The sequence below is a fragment of the Sus scrofa genome, chromosome 15 (genome assembly GCF_054392235.1).
Source record: "Sus scrofa isolate SSC_HxYL_T2T_F1_AM1 chromosome 15, Sscrofa_HxYL_maternal_Yorkshire_Landrace_v2.0, whole genome shotgun sequence".
Classification (NCBI taxonomy): Eukaryota; Metazoa; Chordata; class Mammalia; order Artiodactyla; family Suidae; genus Sus; species Sus scrofa.
The window spans coordinates 69,821,503-69,841,495 of record NC_139397.1 but is presented as its reverse complement, the minus strand read 5'-3'; the positions used below and the strand labels follow the sequence as shown (position 1 = coordinate 69,841,495).

The 19,993-nt window shown below is 36.2% G+C and overlaps 1 protein-coding gene across 1 annotated transcript in view; it reads left to right on the top strand.

Moving 5' to 3' along the window:
• The window catches only part of TNKS (tankyrase), a 165,290-nt gene that overhangs the window by 95,272 nt on the left and 50,025 nt on the right, over positions 1 to 19,993 (top strand). Inside the window, exons 6-11 of the mRNA XM_003133396.6 lie at positions 6,133 to 6,227; positions 7,683 to 7,749; positions 8,053 to 8,239; positions 12,938 to 13,059; positions 14,720 to 14,811; positions 14,903 to 14,981. Of these exons, the coding sequence (XP_003133444.2) occupies positions 6,133 to 6,227; positions 7,683 to 7,749; positions 8,053 to 8,239; positions 12,938 to 13,059; positions 14,720 to 14,811; positions 14,903 to 14,981 (642 nt within the window). The remainder of the gene's footprint in view (positions 1 to 6,132; positions 6,228 to 7,682; positions 7,750 to 8,052; positions 8,240 to 12,937; positions 13,060 to 14,719; positions 14,812 to 14,902; positions 14,982 to 19,993) is intronic.

The following is a 19,993-nucleotide window of genomic DNA, read 5'->3' as shown; positions in this document are numbered from 1 at the left end:
TTGATGCATTCCCTAGGAAAGAACCAAGCCTGTGATCAGTGATCATTGATGTTACTACTATGACTCACTGAAGGCTCAGATGATAGTTAGCATGTTTTTAGCAATAAAATATTTTTTAATCTTAGACATAACACTATTATACTCTTAATAGACTATAGTATAGGGTAAACATAACTTTCATATGCACTGGGAACCAAAAAATTTGTGACTCATTTTATTACAATATTCACTTTATTGTGGTGGTCTGGACATGATGGGTATATGATGTCTCCTGTATATCCATATGTTGATGTCAACTAGGAAGTTACAGGAATTCGTGGTGCAGTGGGTTAAGGGTCTGAGTTGTCACTACATTGCAGCTTGGGTTGCTGCTACAGCATGGGTTCAATCCCTGGCCCAGGAACTCACATAGCCATGACCAGAAAAAAAAAAAAAAAAAAAAAGAAGAAGAAGTTACATTTATGAGAGTTTGGAGTTCAGCAAAGACAACTGAGCTGGAGATGTAATTGAGGAGTTGTCAGTAGATGATTGTTGTTTAAAGCCACAACACGTCATGAGATCACCAAAGGAATGAATAAGTAATGAAGAAAAGAGGTCTAAGGACACAGTCCTGGAGTTCTCCAATGTCAAGAAAGTGAGGAGCATCCAGAAAAGGTTTACTAGATGCCAAGGAGAGAAACATTTCAATAAGGAAGACGTGATCAGCTATGTCAAATAATGCTGATGAGTAAAGTAAGATGAGAACTGGTAAATGGCCAGTAGGAAATAACTTCTAAGGGTGTAAGATACTTAATAAGGTGATAATAAGCAATAACCACCATTTGTTGAGCTTTTACTGTATTAGATGCTCTGTGTAGTTATCTTTAATCTGCAAAAATAGTCTTGCATGGTAGAAATTAAAATTCTCATTCTACAGATATTGGAAACCACGGCTCAGGGACATTAAGATTAGTCCAAAGCCATGTACCTTGTAAATTTTGCAAAGGAAGAATGAAAACGCAAGGCTTAAAAGCCTTTACTCGTTTCCTTATATTGTGCTGCCTGTACTTCTGTTAAAGTTGTGTCCACAGTTTTGTAACAGAATTGTCAATTGTTACTATTTTAGCTATGCATAAGTTTATTTTTTCTTATGGCCTGAGTCCAAGAAGAAAACTTTGAATTATGGGGTTTATTTAAGTAAGGATTCTTTTTTCTGAAACATATTACAATACTGAAGAGGTTAGCAATAACATTTCTCTTACAGCAGAATAACGTTAGGATAGGTTTTTAGGTAGAGTTTTTTTTGTTTGTTTGTTTGTTTGTCTTTTTGCCATTTCTTGGGCCGCTCCCGCAGCATATGGAGGTTCCCAGGCTAGGGGTCGAATCGGAGCTGTAGCCACCGGCCTACGCCGGAGCCACAGCAAGGCGGGATCCGAGCCTCATCTGCGACCTACACCACAGCTCACAGCAACACCAGATTCTTAACCCACTGAGCAAGGCCAGGGATCGAACCCTCAACCTCATGGTTCCTAGTCAGATTCGTTAACCACTGTGCCACGACAGGAACTCCGAGTTTTTATTTTTGTGGTAGTTTCATACTTTATCACTCTGCATATTTGACTTTTAAAGTATTTCCAACAAAAACCCTTTTTTAAAGACTGAATCTAATGTGTGCAGGCTGGCAGGGACTGCTGTCCTGCACATAATGATGCCTTAAATTTTTTTTTCTTGTGTTTGCTAGTTTACAGCCACCACAAAAGTATCAAGTAACAAGTCTGAGTATTCTACAAATGGGTCTGCTTTTTTTTTTTCCCCAAAATTGAAATTTCACTCTCTTAATTGTCCTAGCATTTAGAAAATTACTCTTATCATTGCTTTGCCATTTGGCAGTTAGGGTATAAAGTTGGCACTATGTTGTAATCATTTACTAAATTTAGTCCTAGACCACATGATTTTATTGCTTTGAATCAAAATATAAGATTTAGTATATAATGTTTAGTTGTAAATTTTTTTCTAGAGGAAGAACCTCTTGGCTCTTAGTAGTGTAAGCTTGTTCAAATTATCCTTTGTTTTCAGTTTATACTTTTTGTTTTTACTTTCGACTTTTCTGATTTTTTTTGCATACACTTCACAGATTTTTATGTGCTTTACGGAGATACTATATAGTTTGCGTAATTAGCATCCATATTAGAATGACCGCTCAGAAAGTTCACCAGCTTGTTCCTCAGTCACTCTTCCAGTGATTTCAGCTACTCTCTAGCTCAGCTGCCTCTACTTAGATGCTGCTACCATTTTGCCAACTGACACTGTCATTATCTCTGTCTTAGATTAGTCCTGCGGTCTTCTATTCAGGTCTTTCTGCCATCAGATTTGCCCTCCCTCCAATTTATTCTCTGTAAAGTAGTGATCTTTCCAAAACTCCTATCTTAGTCTCATTACCACTAGTATCCTATAGGCACTTCAAATTCAATAAACCCAAACTTCACATTCTCTACCTTTGGGTTCCCTTCCCTTCTTCCCTCCCTCCCTCCCTTTTTTCCTTCTCTTCCTTTCTCTGTCACTGATGTTTCCAAACTGGAAACTGCTATATCCCTTACTATCTATTATCAGTCAATGATCAGATTCTAGCAATTCTCCTTCTTGATAGTTTTTGGCACTCACCCCTCAACTCCATTTTTTTCCAAACTGCTCTATTTCAGACCTTCTATCACTTTCTACCTGCTAATTACAGAGCCTTCTGATTTATTAGAGTTATATAAATTTCAAAATTATATATAAGCTAAGAATTATGTTACTATTTTCAAAGCGTTGTATTTTTGAGTCTCAAAATGATTTTTAAAAATTCAGAAACTAGACCTTTTTTGTTTTGACCTTCTATGTAAACAATTAATGTGTGTGTGTATATATTCGTTCATTTAGGGACTTAGTTTATTTTCATAATAATAAGAAATAAATACTATTATCAACTCAACTATATACAAATAAGATTTTATAAAAGATACTTAATATGAAAAAGGAAGATCTTTATGTGCATCATCAATAAAGATGTCACCTTTTCCATATAATATTAAATGTCAGCTATATCCTGTAAGAGCTTACTGACTTATTGACCACTCATCCAAAGCAGTTATTGTCTCTAGAGAAAACTTCCCACCTGCAATATAAAGTCAAATTCAGCCCTGAAAGGGCCATGATGTAGTGAAATGGAGATTTTCATTCCTTCCTGAAGCAGTTTAAAAAAAAACTAGATAAGATATATGAAACCAGGTGTTCCCTGGTGGCGCAGCAGGTTAAGGATCCAGCATTGTCACTGCCATGGCTCAAGTCACTGCTGTGGCCTGAATTCGAACCCTGGCTTGGGAACTTCCATGTATCGTGGGAGTGGCTATATATATATATATAGCCAGTTATACATACATATATATATATATATATATATATGTATAACTGGCTGCATACAAACACACACACATATATATACATATATAGATAGATATACAGATAGATAAAATAACTGGTTTTCGGGAAAAAATATCAGGCAGTTCACGGCAGTGGTCCTTGAGAGAGAGAAACCAAGTAAAGTGAGTTCTGTGGTTACTCCAGCTTACCGCCTAGAAAGAACTTCCAAACCTAGACATAGGGAGGAGAAACCCACAGGAGGCACCCAGTGGTCTCCCTGACTTGAGAAGATGAAATTAGGTGATTGAGGAGACCAAGGTGGCAAGAGTTAACAGGGTGGAAGACCAGGGAAGGGAGAGCTGCACAGAGATGAGAGCTCCAGAGAGCTGCAAAGGGCCCCCTTAGAGTCTTCAGCTGAGTACTAATAATACAGGTATGAGGAAATTACCTGAGGTTAATAAAAGAACCCCCCAAAAGGATTAGAGGTAACAGTTCTAGCAACTCAGTCTTTAATAGTTTCTGTTGCTACCAGCCAGAGTCAACAAACCTCATAATTCATTAGACATTATAGAATCCTCACAAGGGTAATGATTCAGTAGAAGGGAAAAGTTAGTAGCAGACTAAAGGTTACTCTGGTCCTACTTACAAAGCTTAAAAGCAAGCTTTTAAAGCAACCTAACATCTGTATAACTGAACTCCCCAAAGGAGAGAAAGGAAAGAGAAAGGACAGAAAAAAATATTTGAAGAAATAATAGCTGAAAGTTTTCCAAATTTGGTAAAAACTATAAACAACAGATCCAAGGACCTCAGCCAGCCGCAAACGTCTATATACACTGAGGGGGAGAAAAAGAAGAAAACTGTACCAAGGTACATCACAGCCAAATTGCTTAAAGCCTATGACAAAGAGAAATTATGGAAATATCCAGAAGAAAAATCATACATACATAGAAATGAAGATAGGTTTCTAGTCTGAAACAATGCAAGCCAGAAGATAGTGAAATGATACCTTTAAGATGTTAAAGGGAAAAATAAGTCATTAAAAAAACTTGATAGTCCCTGGAGGTATCATTTGAAAGAACATTTGACACGTGTCTGGAGGCAGAAACTTGGCTGGGCTTGTTGTTTTGGGGATACAGAAATTTTAATCATCTATTTTTGCATGGCATTTTACATTTTAATGGTGCTTATACATGGGAGACAACTTTTCATGCACTTTTGAGATAGCTAGGATGGGTGGTTTTATCTCCATTTTATACTTGCGGGAGCTGAGATGTGTGAGTAATTTAACTTTCACAGTCCCATAGATCTGGGAGTGCGATCAGGTTTCCTGACTTATTCAGAACTCTCTTCTGTCTACCTGATCTCCTCATTATTAGCTGTAGATTGCTCAAAAATAGTTCCTAAACTTAGAGACTTTCAGAATATGAAAAATGTATGGAGTGCCTTGAAAACAGTATAGATAATACAGTATTTAGTAATTCCTTAGTATCTCGACAAAATATGTGAAGAAAATAAATAAAAAATCTTATTAAATCCCAAAGCCCAAGTAGAAGACATGACATGGTGGTACATTAAAGTATATTAGACCCTGTGTAAAAAGCCACAGTATTTACAGTATTTAAACTCTAAGTAAATGAGCACAGGTAGGAAAATTGCCATGGTTGCAGAGAAGCTTTTAACTAAAATAATGTTTTTTCTGATTTTTTTAAAAGGTGAGGAGAAGTTTGATTATTTTAATTATCATATGTGAGTAGAGAAGCTTTTTTTAATTTGAACCAGGTAGAGAACTTGGTTCAAATTAAAATGTGGTGGAAATTAGTTGAGAAAAAACTATTTTCCTCTTGTATTCATACTGCATATGCAGTACATAAAATAGAAGAATTAAATACTATCTTGACGTATTTCATTATATCCAAAGTAGAAAATTAGTTTTGACCTATTGCCAGCAACCTCATGGAATGAATATAATCCATTGTGGTTTTTGTTTCCACTAAAGTTTCTTCAAATATTCCTTAGAGGTGCTTTCAACATTTTCCTATTAAAGAGGAATTTTGAGAGCTAGCTTTTTAGGAAAGGCTATATGATAGAATTAGGATTTTAAAAGTTAGAATTCGAAAGTAGAATAAAGAAGAATGTTTCCAGTTATCAAGAATATGAACCTTGACATGGCTACCCAGGACAGTGACAAGGGTCCATAATGGAAAGAAATTAAGAAATTATATTGATAGAGTTCCCATCGTGGCGCAGTGGAAACGAATCCGACTAGGAACAATGAGGTTGCTGGTTCCATCCTTGGCCTCGCTCAGTGGGTTAAAGATCCAGCGTTGCCCTGAGCTGTGATGTGGGTTGCAGACACAGCTTGGATCCCGCATTACTGCGGCTCTGGTGTAGGCCGGCAGCTACAGCTCCGATTGGACCCCTAGCCTGGGAACCTCCATATGCCGTGGGTGTGGCCCTAAAAAGAGAAAAAAAAGAAAAAAGAAATAATGTTGAGTGTGTAAGGTAGTCCTTGGTAACTGGAGGTCTCAAAAAACCAATAGGAGAAGTGGGTACAGGGCACTAAAGTTAGAATTTACACCTAAGGTGAGTGGATTTTCTCTCCAATTAGGAAATGTGAATTTTTCGCACTTCGGCCCAGGATTTTGTGTGTGTATGTTAACATTTACTGTCTCTAAATAAGTAAGTACAGATTAAAAGCTGAAGCAAGAAGTATTTACCTGAAGAAGGGGATGGGTTTTTCTTTCTCTTTTCTAGTCAACTCCTTTACATCTAGCAGCAGGCTACAACCGAGTGCGGATCGTTCAGCTTCTTCTCCAGCATGGTGCAGATGTGCATGCAAAAGATAAAGGGTATGTGTATCAGTTTATTTCCTTTAGTGGTTTCACTCATGGCTTATTTTCAGCCTTTGAAATGCTAAAGTTTTTGAGCAGTAGACAAAGTCTTATATCCCATTGCTTTACAGTGTGTGTAGCGTTTTATGTTCACAGTGATTTGACTTTATTTTCATATTCCTGCTAATTAAGGGTTCTTCTCATAACAATTTCCTAAGTTAGTCTAATTTTATTGCCTTCTGTCATTTGAAGTTAAAAACTGTTTCTCTCAATTGCAATTACTATTTTTCACCTCTTAAGTTCCACTTCGGAAAGACAGAAAAAAACAAAAAATCTGATAATCCAGTAACATAGCTATCCTATTTATCAGATCTGAACAGGTCATCTTTTATTAATAAGCTAAAATCATAAGTATACATATTCTAATTTTTTTTCCTGATGAAATCTTGGCCTTCTAAACTGAGAAAACCTAAAACGTCCCTATGAAGGTTGATATGGGAGGGAGGTGTCCAGGAACAAGAAGATAGCATGTCGTTTATTTTATGAATAGGTAAATTTTGGAAAACTTTGTGCCAGATTCCTAGCTCATCTCCAGGGACATGGGAATTGGGTCTGCTGTCTTCTGTGATAGGCTGACATTTCTCATTATGCCACTTTAAGATCTAAAAGGTAATTGACCTGACTGCCGAGGTGAAGTAGATTCATATTAACTCATGATTGGCAGCATAAAGAAGAGAAGCCCTGGAGGAGGCTTTCTTTCACTTAGCCCCTCTCCATGTCAGGAAACATAGACAAGAAGAAAGAGCTCAGTACTTGAGACGGTTTTCAGAAGGGGAATCCGTCATTTCCAATCTGCTCTTTTCGGTGCTCTGTTTCTCTCTTGCTTGCACCAGGTTCTGTGCCATATGTAAATGGTGTCCTCATAGTCTAGGGGCACAAATGCCTGATGCTCTTGTACATCTCTGTTTCCTTGTGCATGTCTGAAAACAGATGGGTGTACAATAGGTGAGTCATCAAGAGAAGCACACTGCCAAAAAGGGGGTCTTTGACTCATGCAGAATGATACTTTCATGTGCAAATTATAATAGTTTAGATATTGAATTCCTACACTGAAAATTACCATGAAAATGAAATAAAGTGGTAGGACTATTTCAGTTCACTATCAGTTAATATGTACTTTATGTAAATACTTAATACATAGAACCTGCAATTTTCAATTAGTACTTGCACATCTTCCTTTTACCTAAATGCTTTTCTAATTGGTGCTTTAATCATTACATTTAATGCTATACATAAGATAAATACAAAAGATTGAACATTAGTTATGCTTTGTATCCCCTTATTAAATACTTTAAAATATTTTTAATGTAATTGTACTAGGATTTATTAGATTTTTGTTTCTAAGCATTTTTTGTATAAATGACTCAAAGTTGTTTGAAATTTCAGTATTTCAATTTGCCTTTTTCCATTTAGTGGACTTGTGCCTCTTCATAATGCATGTTCATATGGACATTATGAAGTCACAGAACTGCTACTAAAGGTAAGAAAAATTTTAAATATTGGGTATTAATTTGCTTTTTTTAAACTTGTCCTGAATTTTCATGGGGTTTTTTTTTCTGCCAACAAAATTTTTAAGACAATAAAATTGTTTTTTAAATATCACCATTGCCTTAAAAATTTTTAAATATCCAGCTTATTTTAAACTTTTTTAAAAGCTGAAATTAAAGAAATTAAACCACTTATTGACATTTCAAGTAATTTACAGTGAAATAAATGTCTTCTGAGTTTTATTTGATCCAGTGAAATGATTACTGACCTATAGCTTTTTTTTTTCTTAATTCAGCATGGAGCTTGTGTTAATGCTATGGATCTCTGGCAGTTTACCCCACTCCATGAGGCTGCTTCCAAGAATCGAGTAGAAGTCTGCTCTTTGTTGCTTAGCCATGGTGCCGATCCTACATTAGTTAATTGCCACGGCAAAAGTGCTGTGGATATGGCTCCAACTCCTGAGCTGCGGGAGAGATTGACTTGTATGTATTTATAGCCTAAAATCAATATTGCTGGTTGTAAATTGGAATATCTCATTTGTGTTTAGTTATTAGGGCTTTTGTTTTGTCTGACTTAGGTAGGAGCCTCATGTTCTTATATGTACACTGGCTTATAGTCCTCTTCTCTGATCATTACTTTTCTTTATGAATTCTGCAGAAATCTCATATACATATACTGTATTTATTTTGTGTTTATTTAAGCTTAATTCTAATTTGTATGTTAAGTATCCCTTTTTTAAAGGCTAAATAGGATGAGTCCATCAATAACCATTTATTGAGTACCCACTCTGTGCCAGGCACTGGAAGTGCAGCAGTGTACAAACTAGGAAAAAAAAAAAAAAACTCTGAGCTCACAGAGCTTATATATGTGGGCTATTAGTAATAATAGATACTTAACATTACTGAATAGTCACTATTTTCCAAGGTTGCACAATCATGTGTTTATTTCTTTTTTCTTTTTTTTGTTTTTTGTTTTTTGTCTTTTTAGGGCCATACCCGCGGCATATGGAGGTTCCCAGGCTAGGGGTCTAATTGGAGCTACAGAGCTGCCGGCCTACACCACAGCCACAGCAACGCCAGAGCCAAGCCATGTCTGCAACGTACACCACAGCTCACAGCAATGCCAGATCGTTAACCCACTGAGTGAGGCCATGGATCGAACGCGCAACTTCATAGTTCCTGGTTGGATTCGTTTCTGCTGCTCCACGACAGGAACTCCCCCATGTGTTTATTTCTTATGTGTGTTACAGCCCCAGTATAATCACTTGCCCAAATTTTAAATAAGATACTTTTTGTAATTTGGTGAAAGTAATCTTCTCAGCTACTGATACATATGACCTAAATTTACATATGCTTGTATTTTAAATAAACTTTTTATTTTAGGATAGTTTGAGATATACAGAAAACTTACAAATATAGTACAGAGAGTTCTCTTATACCCTGTGCCCCATTTCCCCATTAACATCTTACATTAGTATGGTACATATGTCACAGTTAACGAACCAGTACCGATACATTATTAACTAAAGGCTGTACTCTATTCAGATTTCCTCATTAGTTTTTACCTAAAATCCTTTTTCTATTCCAAGATCTCATTCAGGATACCACATTACATAAAATTGTCATATTAAATACTGATATATATTTAATTCTACATGTGGTCATTTCAGGTTTAAATTAAAGTAGGTGTCACCTAATTTTTATTTATTTATTTATTTATTTTTGCTTTTTAGGGCCGCACCAATGGCATATGGAGGTTCCCAGGCCAGGAGTCAAATTGGAGCTACAGCTGCCAGACTACCCCAGAGCCACAGCAACGCAGGATCCAAGCCACGTCTGCAACCTACACCACAGCTCATGGCAACACCGTATCCTTAACCCACTGAGCGAGACCAGGAATCGAACCCATATCCTCATGGATACTAGTCGAATTCATTTCCACTGCGCCACAACGGGAGCTCCATCACTTACCTAATTTTTAATTGGACCTGTGGTTGATAGTCTCTCTTAAATCTGGGGTTCTAAGACTCAGATTACTGGATTTAAGTGCTTAAGGAAATCTTTGGTAATTTAAGAAAAAGAGATACTTAAAATGTTGCTAACATCATTTTAGTTTATACAGATTGTAAGCAAGTTTATATTAAAACAGGAAGAGTTCTTTGCAATTTTGATCTTGTTTGAATGGAAATTTAAACTTATGTTAGTACTGGAACAGATGATATCTTCTAAATTACAGGCCAACACAAACCTGATTATAACTGGGCAGGTGTCTTAGCAATGAATCCTTGTAGAAGTACATTTATTCTCTCTCCCACTCATATGACTTTGGCCATATAATATCTTGCATTATATAGTTCATTTTTTCTGTGTAATGTTCTGTCTCCCCAGTGAAGTTTAAGTTTTAGAAAGACTTCTGGTTTTGTTATTGTCCTCTTAGCACCTGCACAATGCCTTGCTACCTAATAAAAATATGTTGATGATATTTATGTTGGAGCCTGTATATCTACCCCAACCTAGCACAGTGCATTGTTCAGGCTGTGTGCCAAGGAGAGTTATTGAATTGAATTTAACTTAACTCAAAACTTGTTTTTTATATCTTTTTAAAATTTCTTTCTTTTAGGAGTTCCCGTCGTGGCTCTGTGGTTAACGAGTCCGGCTAGGAATCATGAGGTTGCAGGTTCGATCCCTGACCTCGCTCAGTGGGTTAAGGATCCGGCATTGTCGTGAGCTATGATGTAGGTGGCAGACTCGGCTCGGATCCCGAGTTGCTGTGGCTCTGGCGTAGGCCAGCAGCTACAGCTCCGATTAGACCCCTAACCTGGGAACCTCCATATGCCGTGGATGTGGCCCTAGAAAAGACAAAAAGACAAAAAAAAAAAATTCTTTTAATTTATATCCTGAGCTCAGCTTTATCCCCATTATCACCATTTGACTTTTTTTTTTCTTCAAGTCATTCTGCAAATTACTATGGAATTTTGCATTGTATTTCACTGGTCCGTGTAATTCCCATGTAAACATTAAGATTTAACCTAAATTTATATAGTATGGCAAAGGAAGAAGTTTCTGCAACCTTCTCAGTATCTCCTTTACTGAATTAAATAAGATTCTACCAAGGAATCATCTGAAGGCAAGAATTTAGCAAAGTTAGAACTTCTCTAGATGTAGTTTTCATCTTCATGCTCACTGCTTTATACTAGATAATCACAATAACAGAATTGGGTGGGGGGGGCCCTGCAACCACGGCATGCAGAAGTTCCCAGGCCAGGGATTGATCCCAGCCACAGAAGTAGCAATGCAGAATCCTTAACCATTAGGCCACCAGGGAACTCTCAGAATTCTTTTTAGGAAAATTATACAGAAAACAAAAACAATACTTCAAAATTATGTAGCAACAAAAACATACCTATGGTTATAGCATTTTTATTACACATTGTTTTTCTGTTCTTTTTTGTCTAATTTTTTATTTGTTGTTTTCATGTAGCCAAATGAACACAGTAGTATGGGTTCTGTTTACATTGGAGCTGAAAATACTAAAAGTAACTTTCATTCTTATTTCAAAATGTATTTAGAAAGAGAAGCTTTTAAAGCATTTTATGTGTTAAATTTTCAGAGTAATTTAGATTTTTGAAGTTTCAAAGTCCTGTACTTTGAGGAATTTAGCAATGATAAAATACCACTAAACAAGAGGTTATATTTAAAAATTTTTTCCCCAAGCCTGCAATAACTTATTTTATAAATATTCAGCATTCATGCAACAAATACTTATTGGGTACCTACTGATTGCCAAATCCTGTACTAGGTGATCTGACTGCCATAGCAGATAAGACAGTTGTCATAGCCATGTGATGTAAGGCTAAAAGCAAGTACAAAGGACTTTGTAAGAGAATCCTAATGGGGCATGTCAGAAAGGCTTATCCAGAGTACCTGAATAGAGACCTTGAATGATGAGCAGTAGTTAATAAGGTGTGTGTGCATGTGCACATGTGTAGCTCTGTGTTTCTGTCTTTTGAGGGAGAGAAGAAAGTGACATGGGCCCTCAAAGGAATGGGAGAAAGGAAAAGAGAAAAAATTCAGTACCAGGCAGAGGCAAGGGCCTGAGAATGAGTAGGCCTGGAATGTATGTAACATGATATAACATTAGGTCACATATCATTTACATCTCTTTAGAACCATTTTCAGCTTTCATTAATAAGTAGTCATATCAAAGTACAATCCAACCTTGTAAAATAGAAAATAAGATTATTTGCTTTTAAAAAATAAGAATAATAGATTCTTGGAGTTCCTGCTCTGGCACAGTTAAGGGGATCCAGTGTTGTCTCTGGATCAGGATTTGATCCTCAGCCCAGTGCAGTAAATTAAGGATCTGGTGTGGCTGTGGCTGTGGTGTAGGTTGCAGCTGCAGCTTGGATTCAATTCCTGGCCTGGAACTTCCATGACACATGTGCAACCAAAAAAAAAAAAAAAAAAAGAGTAGTAGATTCGTAGATTCTTAGTTATGCAATTAATTTAGAAATGCCTTTCAGAAAATCTCTTATTTGCTTATACAAATAGTGAATAAACATTAACTCTTCTTTGAAACTTTTTCAGACTCTGGTACTTCCCCCATAACTCAGTTCTTCCCTACTCTGTTTCAAGACATAATCATTATCAGTATTTTAGTGACTGTTTCTCTAAATGTCTTCTTGTATCATTAGTTATATTTAGTTGTGGTGGCAGTAATAGTAACAATACCAAAAAAAATGGATCAACCTGTCCTTCCTCATCTGCTATTTGAATTTTCATTGAATAATATATACTTTCATGTCAGTATATGTACATCCATCTTTTTCTTTAAGGGCTGTAAAGTATTCTAGTGTCTTAAGTGTTCACAAATTACTTAACTGGTTTCCATTTGTTGGACATTTAGTTTGCTTGTTTTAAAACTTTGCTGGTGTAAGAATCTTTGTATGTATATCTTTATGAACTCTGAGTAGAAAATAGTCTTTTTCAGAGCATATCTATTTCAAAATTTTTCATTAACCTACATCCTCATCCTTTGCACCTTTATCATATTGTCTTGTTGTTGTTTTTGTTGCTAAAATAGATGAATATGTAAAATTAATAATTTTCCTACTTTATAATCATGCTAATGATTTTTATAGATTTTAAATATTTGTATGTCAACCATTATTTCATTAACAGATGAATTTAAAGGTCACTCTTTACTACAAGCAGCCAGAGAAGCAGACCTAGCCAAAGTTAAAAAGACACTTGCTTTGGAAATTATTAATTTCAAACAACCACAGTCTCATGAAACTGCACTGGTAAGATCTTATTGTTAATCCATCCTTGGATCTGTAATGGCAGTATAAATGCAAAATATGACTTTCATTTCAGAAACCTTCACTAAGTAGTTTAGTATTTGAAGTGCCAGGAATTTGCATTTTCATGTTGGCTGCATTGATTTTTAAATTTGGTTCAGGAGATGATTGCTTTCATGGATGAGAGAAAAGATATTTGCTCAGCCTTAATTTGAGAATTATTTTTACCTTTGTCTTTACCCAACCATATTAAAACAAATCTACTTGTGGCCAGTGCTCTCATAAAATACATGATGTGATTTTCTCTATAGAATCTTTTTTTTCTGTGTTTGCAAGATAAATACTGTATTTGCTTTCTGCAAAAGATTATTTTCAGAGATATTTACATCATCCTTTTGAACAATTGTATTCAGAGACCCATTACATTTATTATAGCAAAATGGTAAAATTACGGATTTTTTTGTCCCTGTACAAATTGTTTTTAAAACTGTTCATGTTATTTCTTCTAATATACTCTCAGAAAGATTAGTCTATTTTCCTTGTCATTGACCACATTAAGTTTCAAGTATAGGGTTGATTAGATTATGCCTGAGTTCAGAATTTAAGCGTAATTGATTCCTCTATCACAGACCTCTAAATATGCTTCAGTTAACATTCTCACTTTATATCTGGTACAAAAGGGTCAAACTATAGGCAAAACCTGTTGAAAACAAATTATAAGAGTCACCAAACCATGAGTTCCCACTGTGGCACAAAGTGTTAAGGATTTGTCATTGTCTCTGCAGTGGCTCGGGTCACTGCTAAGGCACAGGTTTAGTCCGCAGCCCAGTGCAGTCAGTTAAGCATTGCCACAGCTGTGGTGTAGGTCATAGCTTTGGCTCAGATCCCATCCCTGGCCCATGAACTTCCATACACTGCAGTGTAGGGAAGTTGGGAGAAGTCACCAAACCAAAACAGGCCAACTGTCTGTGTGCTTAAGAAAATGGCTCTCTCACTGGAGTTCAGATACATTTAAGCTACGTAGCATTATGCCAGAAGACACTCAAAGCCACAGAATAAACCTGACCTGCTTTTTTTAGAGAATTAATTTTATTCATTAGTACATAGGTATTTTTTTTACTTTCAAAAATGTCATACAGACATTGATATAAAATGAATGTTGTATAAGTAGAAGATAAAACATCATTTTTTGAGAGTATTTCTCCCTCTAAGTTCCTTCAAGCCTGTTACCTTCTTACCTGTCCCCAGGCTGATGGACTTATTCTCCTGCAGTGTGCTAGGAGTTCCTCTAGGAAAGAGCTTAAGAAATATTGATGTGTGTGGCTGACAGCCTCCTGAAGGCCGGAGTAATTCAGTTATAGATTTCTGTAGCTTTGGAGAGGAAGCATTCTGATACCTTCGAGTAAATATATACTGGATAATTACTTACTGGCTAAAGGGAAAGAAACGAAGTCTCTCTTAATGTTCACCTAAGAGTGTAATTTCACCTTGGTTTAAAGGCTTGTGTTTTGTATTCCCAGTGCATTTAGGAGGAATTTTGGTCATATCCATAATGTTAAAGTACATGTTTTGAGATGTGTTTTAAATAGTCAGCAGGTACTATTTACTTCAGAAGTCTACTTTTAAATAGAAGTTTATTTCACTAATTTGGTTTTCTTCACAGCACTGTGCTGTGGCCTCCCTGCATCCCAAACGTAAACAAGTGACAGAATTGTTACTTAGAAAAGGAGCAAATGTCAATGAAAAAAATAAAGAGTAAGTACATTTGCAGAAGGAGTTGCTCAATTCTTAAAGGGCAAATGCATTATAAGTTAGGAGATTACCTTTTCCATTCTGTTCTCCATAGTTTCATGACTCCCCTGCATGTGGCAGCAGAAAGAGCTCACAATGATGTCATGGAAGTTCTACATAAGCATGGAGCAAAGGTAAGGCATACACCTGAAATAAGGTGCTAACCTTGGCATTGACTGGTTAGCTGCACTTAAGATTGTTCCTCTTCTCTCTGATTCTCCTGAAGAAATTAATCTTGTAAGGGACCTTTATCATTGTATTTGAATTCATCAATTCTCCTTTAAAGCTGATTTAAGTCTTGGTATTAATATAAAGATAATTACCTGTGTTTTATTATACTTTACTGTCATTCTTCTGTAAAGCATGTGGCTTTATAGGTCTTATCATTTGAAATACATTTCAACTTTGTATTGTTTTATATTAATACTAGAATTGACATATTTTGATAGTCAACATAATGATGGTTTGTCAGAAAATAATTTATGTAAATGATTGGCACAATATTGCTACTTATTTTAGAGAACATTTATTTCTTTAAATTGGCAATGATAATTTTTTTAACCTCAATATTAAAGAAATAAGAAATTTTAATAACTATTTTCACTGGCATTGTCTGAAACTCCATGACTTCATGAATTGCTTGAGGAAAGTTTGCTCAAAGAAAGCAAAGTGATTGTTTTTCAAAGGTGACTTGAACTTGCAAATTTTTAAATCCTCAAGAGTATATATGTATGTATATTTTAAAGCAGGAGTCTCCAAAGTAGGCTATAGACACTCAAGGGAATGTACATGTTGGACCATTGAGGGCAGGAAAAATAATACTAGAATTTTGATTTATTAAAATAGTAATTTCTTTAAAAATAAATTAAAATCTAATATTTCATACACAGATTGATGCTGGCACTCTCATTATGTCCATGTGTCAGTCTGTTTGAATTATGTCAGATCCCCCAGGTTCTTCCTGAGGAAAAGCAGATGTTGGGTATGGGGGGATTAATGGTGATACACTCACTCATCTGCTTACTTCAGCATGTTCCAACGTATTGTATTTTACATGTGCACACACAAGTAGATTTATGGATACTATCCTACACGATACAATCTTGATCAGTACCAGTGCTGATAATCGGAGGGAATGAACATGACAGTCTTACAACATGAAATGGTTATCTGACTATTAGTATTTTCAGAAATTGACCTACTTAGTTGTTGGGCCTTTTTTTTTTTTTTAAATGAAAATAAGGGGGTTCAAAATTCACTAATAGTTCTACAGTGACAAGTGATTATTACTTGTATGTAGGTACATTAAAAAAATAAATAAATGTAATCAGAACCTTAAAGGTAAGTTATAAGAGTTCTCTTGTAATACAGGAGGTTAAGGATCTGGCATTGTCACTGCAGTGGCTTGGGTCATTGCTATGGCGCAGGTTCAGTCCCTGGCCTGGGAAAGTCTGTATGCCATGGGTGCAGCCAATACAAACAAATAAGCATTTTAATGTTAATACCTCATAATAAGTTTGCAAGAATCAAATAGATGCAATTTCACTAGCAGAATCCAGTTAAAACCTTAACATAATTAGTAAGTTACATTAAGAATGAGCCTTGTGGAGTTCCCGTCGTGGTGCAGTGGTTAACGAATCCGACTAGAAACCATGAGGTTGCGGGTTCGGTCCCTGCCCTTGCTCAGTGGGTTGACGATCCGGCGTTGCCGTGAGCTGTTGTGTAGGTTGCAGACGCGGCTCGGATCCTGCGTTGCTGAGGCTCTGGCGTAGGCCGGTGGCTACAGCTCCGATTCGACCCCTAGGCTGGGAACCTCCATATGCCGCGGGAGCGGCCCAAGAAATAGCAAAAAAGACAAAAAAAAAAAATGAGCCTTGTGATTTAGAAGGCTTTGCTAACAATGCACTAGTCAAGGGGCTAGATCACAATTTTTATAAAATTTTTGTAAGGTTTTTTTTAATTGGGCCAAAAGATATTTTGTACCACTGGTAATTAAAAGATGTTTAAGTATTTGTTTCATCTCTTTCCCAACCCTTGTAATTTCTTATGTATAACTTTTATCTATATTGATTATATATTAGTTTAACACTGCTTGGTTATAATTTACAAATGAGCATAATGTACATTGAGAGGGTTTTCAAAGCATTTTTTTACTCCTAAGGTGCAGGATCCAAAAATTTGGATATCCTTACTTTGAAAGGACAATTGATGATTTTAATTAAACAATCAGGATGAGCTGGAATAAAAGGAACAGAGTTCTACAGATTTATTACATATTTTGAGGGTACAGCTACTGCATTGTTATATAAATAATGTCTAGTTGCTCTGTCAAGCAAGAAATAATAAGCTAAGTGGGCTCTCTGCTACACTTAAGAGCATCATATGTTTATCGTTGACCTATTTTTTTTAAATATCTTATGGCATTTATAATGTTCTTGAACAACCATGAATAATGCCCTTCATTTTGGGAAAGTATCCATTTGTTGTCTCCCATGAGTCATTTTATTTCATGAAGGTTCAATGAAAAATAACATTATTTTATATAACCTGTCCTAGTCAGCATTACTCTAGCTCTTTGGTTCTAAATCTTTTTCTGCCCTTCCTGTTCACAGTACATTCTCATCAGTAACGTCGCAATTCATCAATGGGGCATGTATAATTTTAAACACCCTGCCAGTGAATAGAATGACTTTTAGATGCGATCAGGTGTGTTCAGGGTGGTATGGCCATAGACTAGAATGACTTTTGAACTACTATATCTTCCCTAGTCCTTTCACTACATTCAAATTGAGAACTCCCGCGATTAGGTAATTTAAAATGGGAAAAAATGTATTTAATCAGATGCCAATACCAATCCCAGTTTCCAATTTCCATCTTCCCATTCACTCATTCCCTGGTTCCAAGGCAGACCGCTCTCCCCCAGGGTTGGTTTATCTGGTGACTGACAAATGCATTAATAAAATCTTGCTGTACAAATCCAACTTAGCACCTGTTGGGGCCTAGTGGTTGCTTGCCTAGTGTTCTTTCTGGGGAACTTAATGGTTTCAGTTTCATTTTTGAATGACTCCTCGTTTCCGTTTGATTCTAAAAGCACCTTTTGAACAAGAAGCACCACCCTTGAGTTAGGATTCAGCCCTCTTACTCTGCTTCCACCATTCTGCTATCTTTCCCCTCCTCGTGATGAATCTAGTTCTCAAGCTAAGACTGTTAAATTAGAAAAGGCAGAGAATTTGGTAGGGAGATCTGATACCATTAGCTAATTTGTCTTACTTAGATGGTTAGAACTTAGTAGTATTTATATAAGCCAAAACATTCTTTTGTGTAAAGTTTGTTGATAAGTACATAGTTCATGTTCATTGTTATGTTAAATTAAGCGTATTGTGTATATAACATGGATAGGTATACTTTTCAGTTTAGAATCCTCCACTTTCTAGTTGTATGACCTTTATAGTTTATTTTAATCCACTGACTCAGCATTGAGAGGTAAAATAATAAAGATTGTTTGCTGAATACTATGGGAAATACCAATTTAGAAGTTAATGCAGTTATTAACCCAAAGCTAATCCTGAACCAATTTAGTGGCAGTAATGAAATAGGAAGAGAAAGACGAAAGCCATTTATGAGAAAATAATTATATTCCTTGGAAATGAACTGGGTGTTAGAATGGACTTAGAAAATGGTGGTACAGTTAAGGAAGTGAGAAAGCTAGAAAGAAATACTGGTTTCCTATGACTTAGTAATGATGTTATACTTGTAGCTGACATGAAAGAGTGACATTTGGATAAAACTGGCTGTTGGAAGTATGGCACTTGAGTATGAAAGAGAGTTTAGGATTAGAAAGGTCTGTTGGGAAGCCATTGACATAGTGATCATACATTGTGGCAGCGAGGAAGGTTCCTGGTAGAGAATATGGAGAGAGGAGAGTTAAGAAAAGAACCTTTGAGGATTACTCCTGTTTTTGGAACAGTTAGTGGGAAAAGGAAACTGAAAGGCCTTTCACAATGTCCATTGAGTGCAATGGGAGTATGAAGAAGGAATGGGTGATTAGTGCCACAGAGAGACATCAAGGGAGACAATCCGTTTAATTTTGCAATTTTCACATAAGGGCTTTGGGAGCTTTTGAAGGAGGGATTCCAAATATACAGATATAGAGAATTTTATTAGTTAAGATCTTGGCAGTAAACAGCACACTCAGAGTGGGTGATTTGAGGAAGGTTTATTTCATAAAGGAATTATGTACAAAAGTGTAAGCAAGGTTTAAGGAAATCAGCAACGGATGAGGTAATACCAGCAGCTAATGGGGAGCTATCATCATCCCTGGGCATGATGGGCCAAGGAATGGGGAAGCTGTATGGAGAAGGCCACCTGACAGCGTTTGGAGCCTTTGATAAAAAGGGTGTGTCCAATCTATTACTCCTCACTCTTCTCCTTCCCAGCAGTCCTCTTGTCATCACTTCACACTGGCCAAGTACAACAAAAAGTTAAAGACGAGAGTCCATTGATGTGATACATACAAGTGACTTTCCTAGGACACAGAGCAGGGTGGAGGATGGATATGAATCCAGAGAGGCAAGCAGGCAATATTCAGCAAAAGGGTAAAAAACAGATGACTAGAGTAAGGAAAGGATGGTTATGAAAAACAATCTCTACCAACTCCCTGCTTTGCAAGATAATGTAAAGCCTAAATGGGAGAGACATGAAGATTTTATCCTTTTTTATTGTTAGTCTCCCTTGGCATTCTGCATTCTGTTACCACTGCCTTGTCTGCTACCATTATTAAATAGAACTTAAGCCCCTAATACTAATTACATATAGTATTATTAATACCTAGAAACAAAAGGTTTAATTCAGAGGTGCTTTTATTTTCATACATGAAAACACTGCTGTTTTGTCATTAGTGAACATCTGTTAAATGTGTGGAACATGAAGAAATTTTCTTGATGTTCATATGTCTTAATTTGACAGATTTATTTATACTGTATGGAAGAAGAAATTGTGTCAATAGTAATTGGCATTTAATGGGCTTATTTCTCACATTGGGAGTGATCAAGAATCTTTGCTCACTTTGGAGAAATGTGTTAGCTTATTAAAAGGATTTTATTAATGCTCTTCTAGAGGTGGCTTGATAAGCAGATTCTGTTAGCCC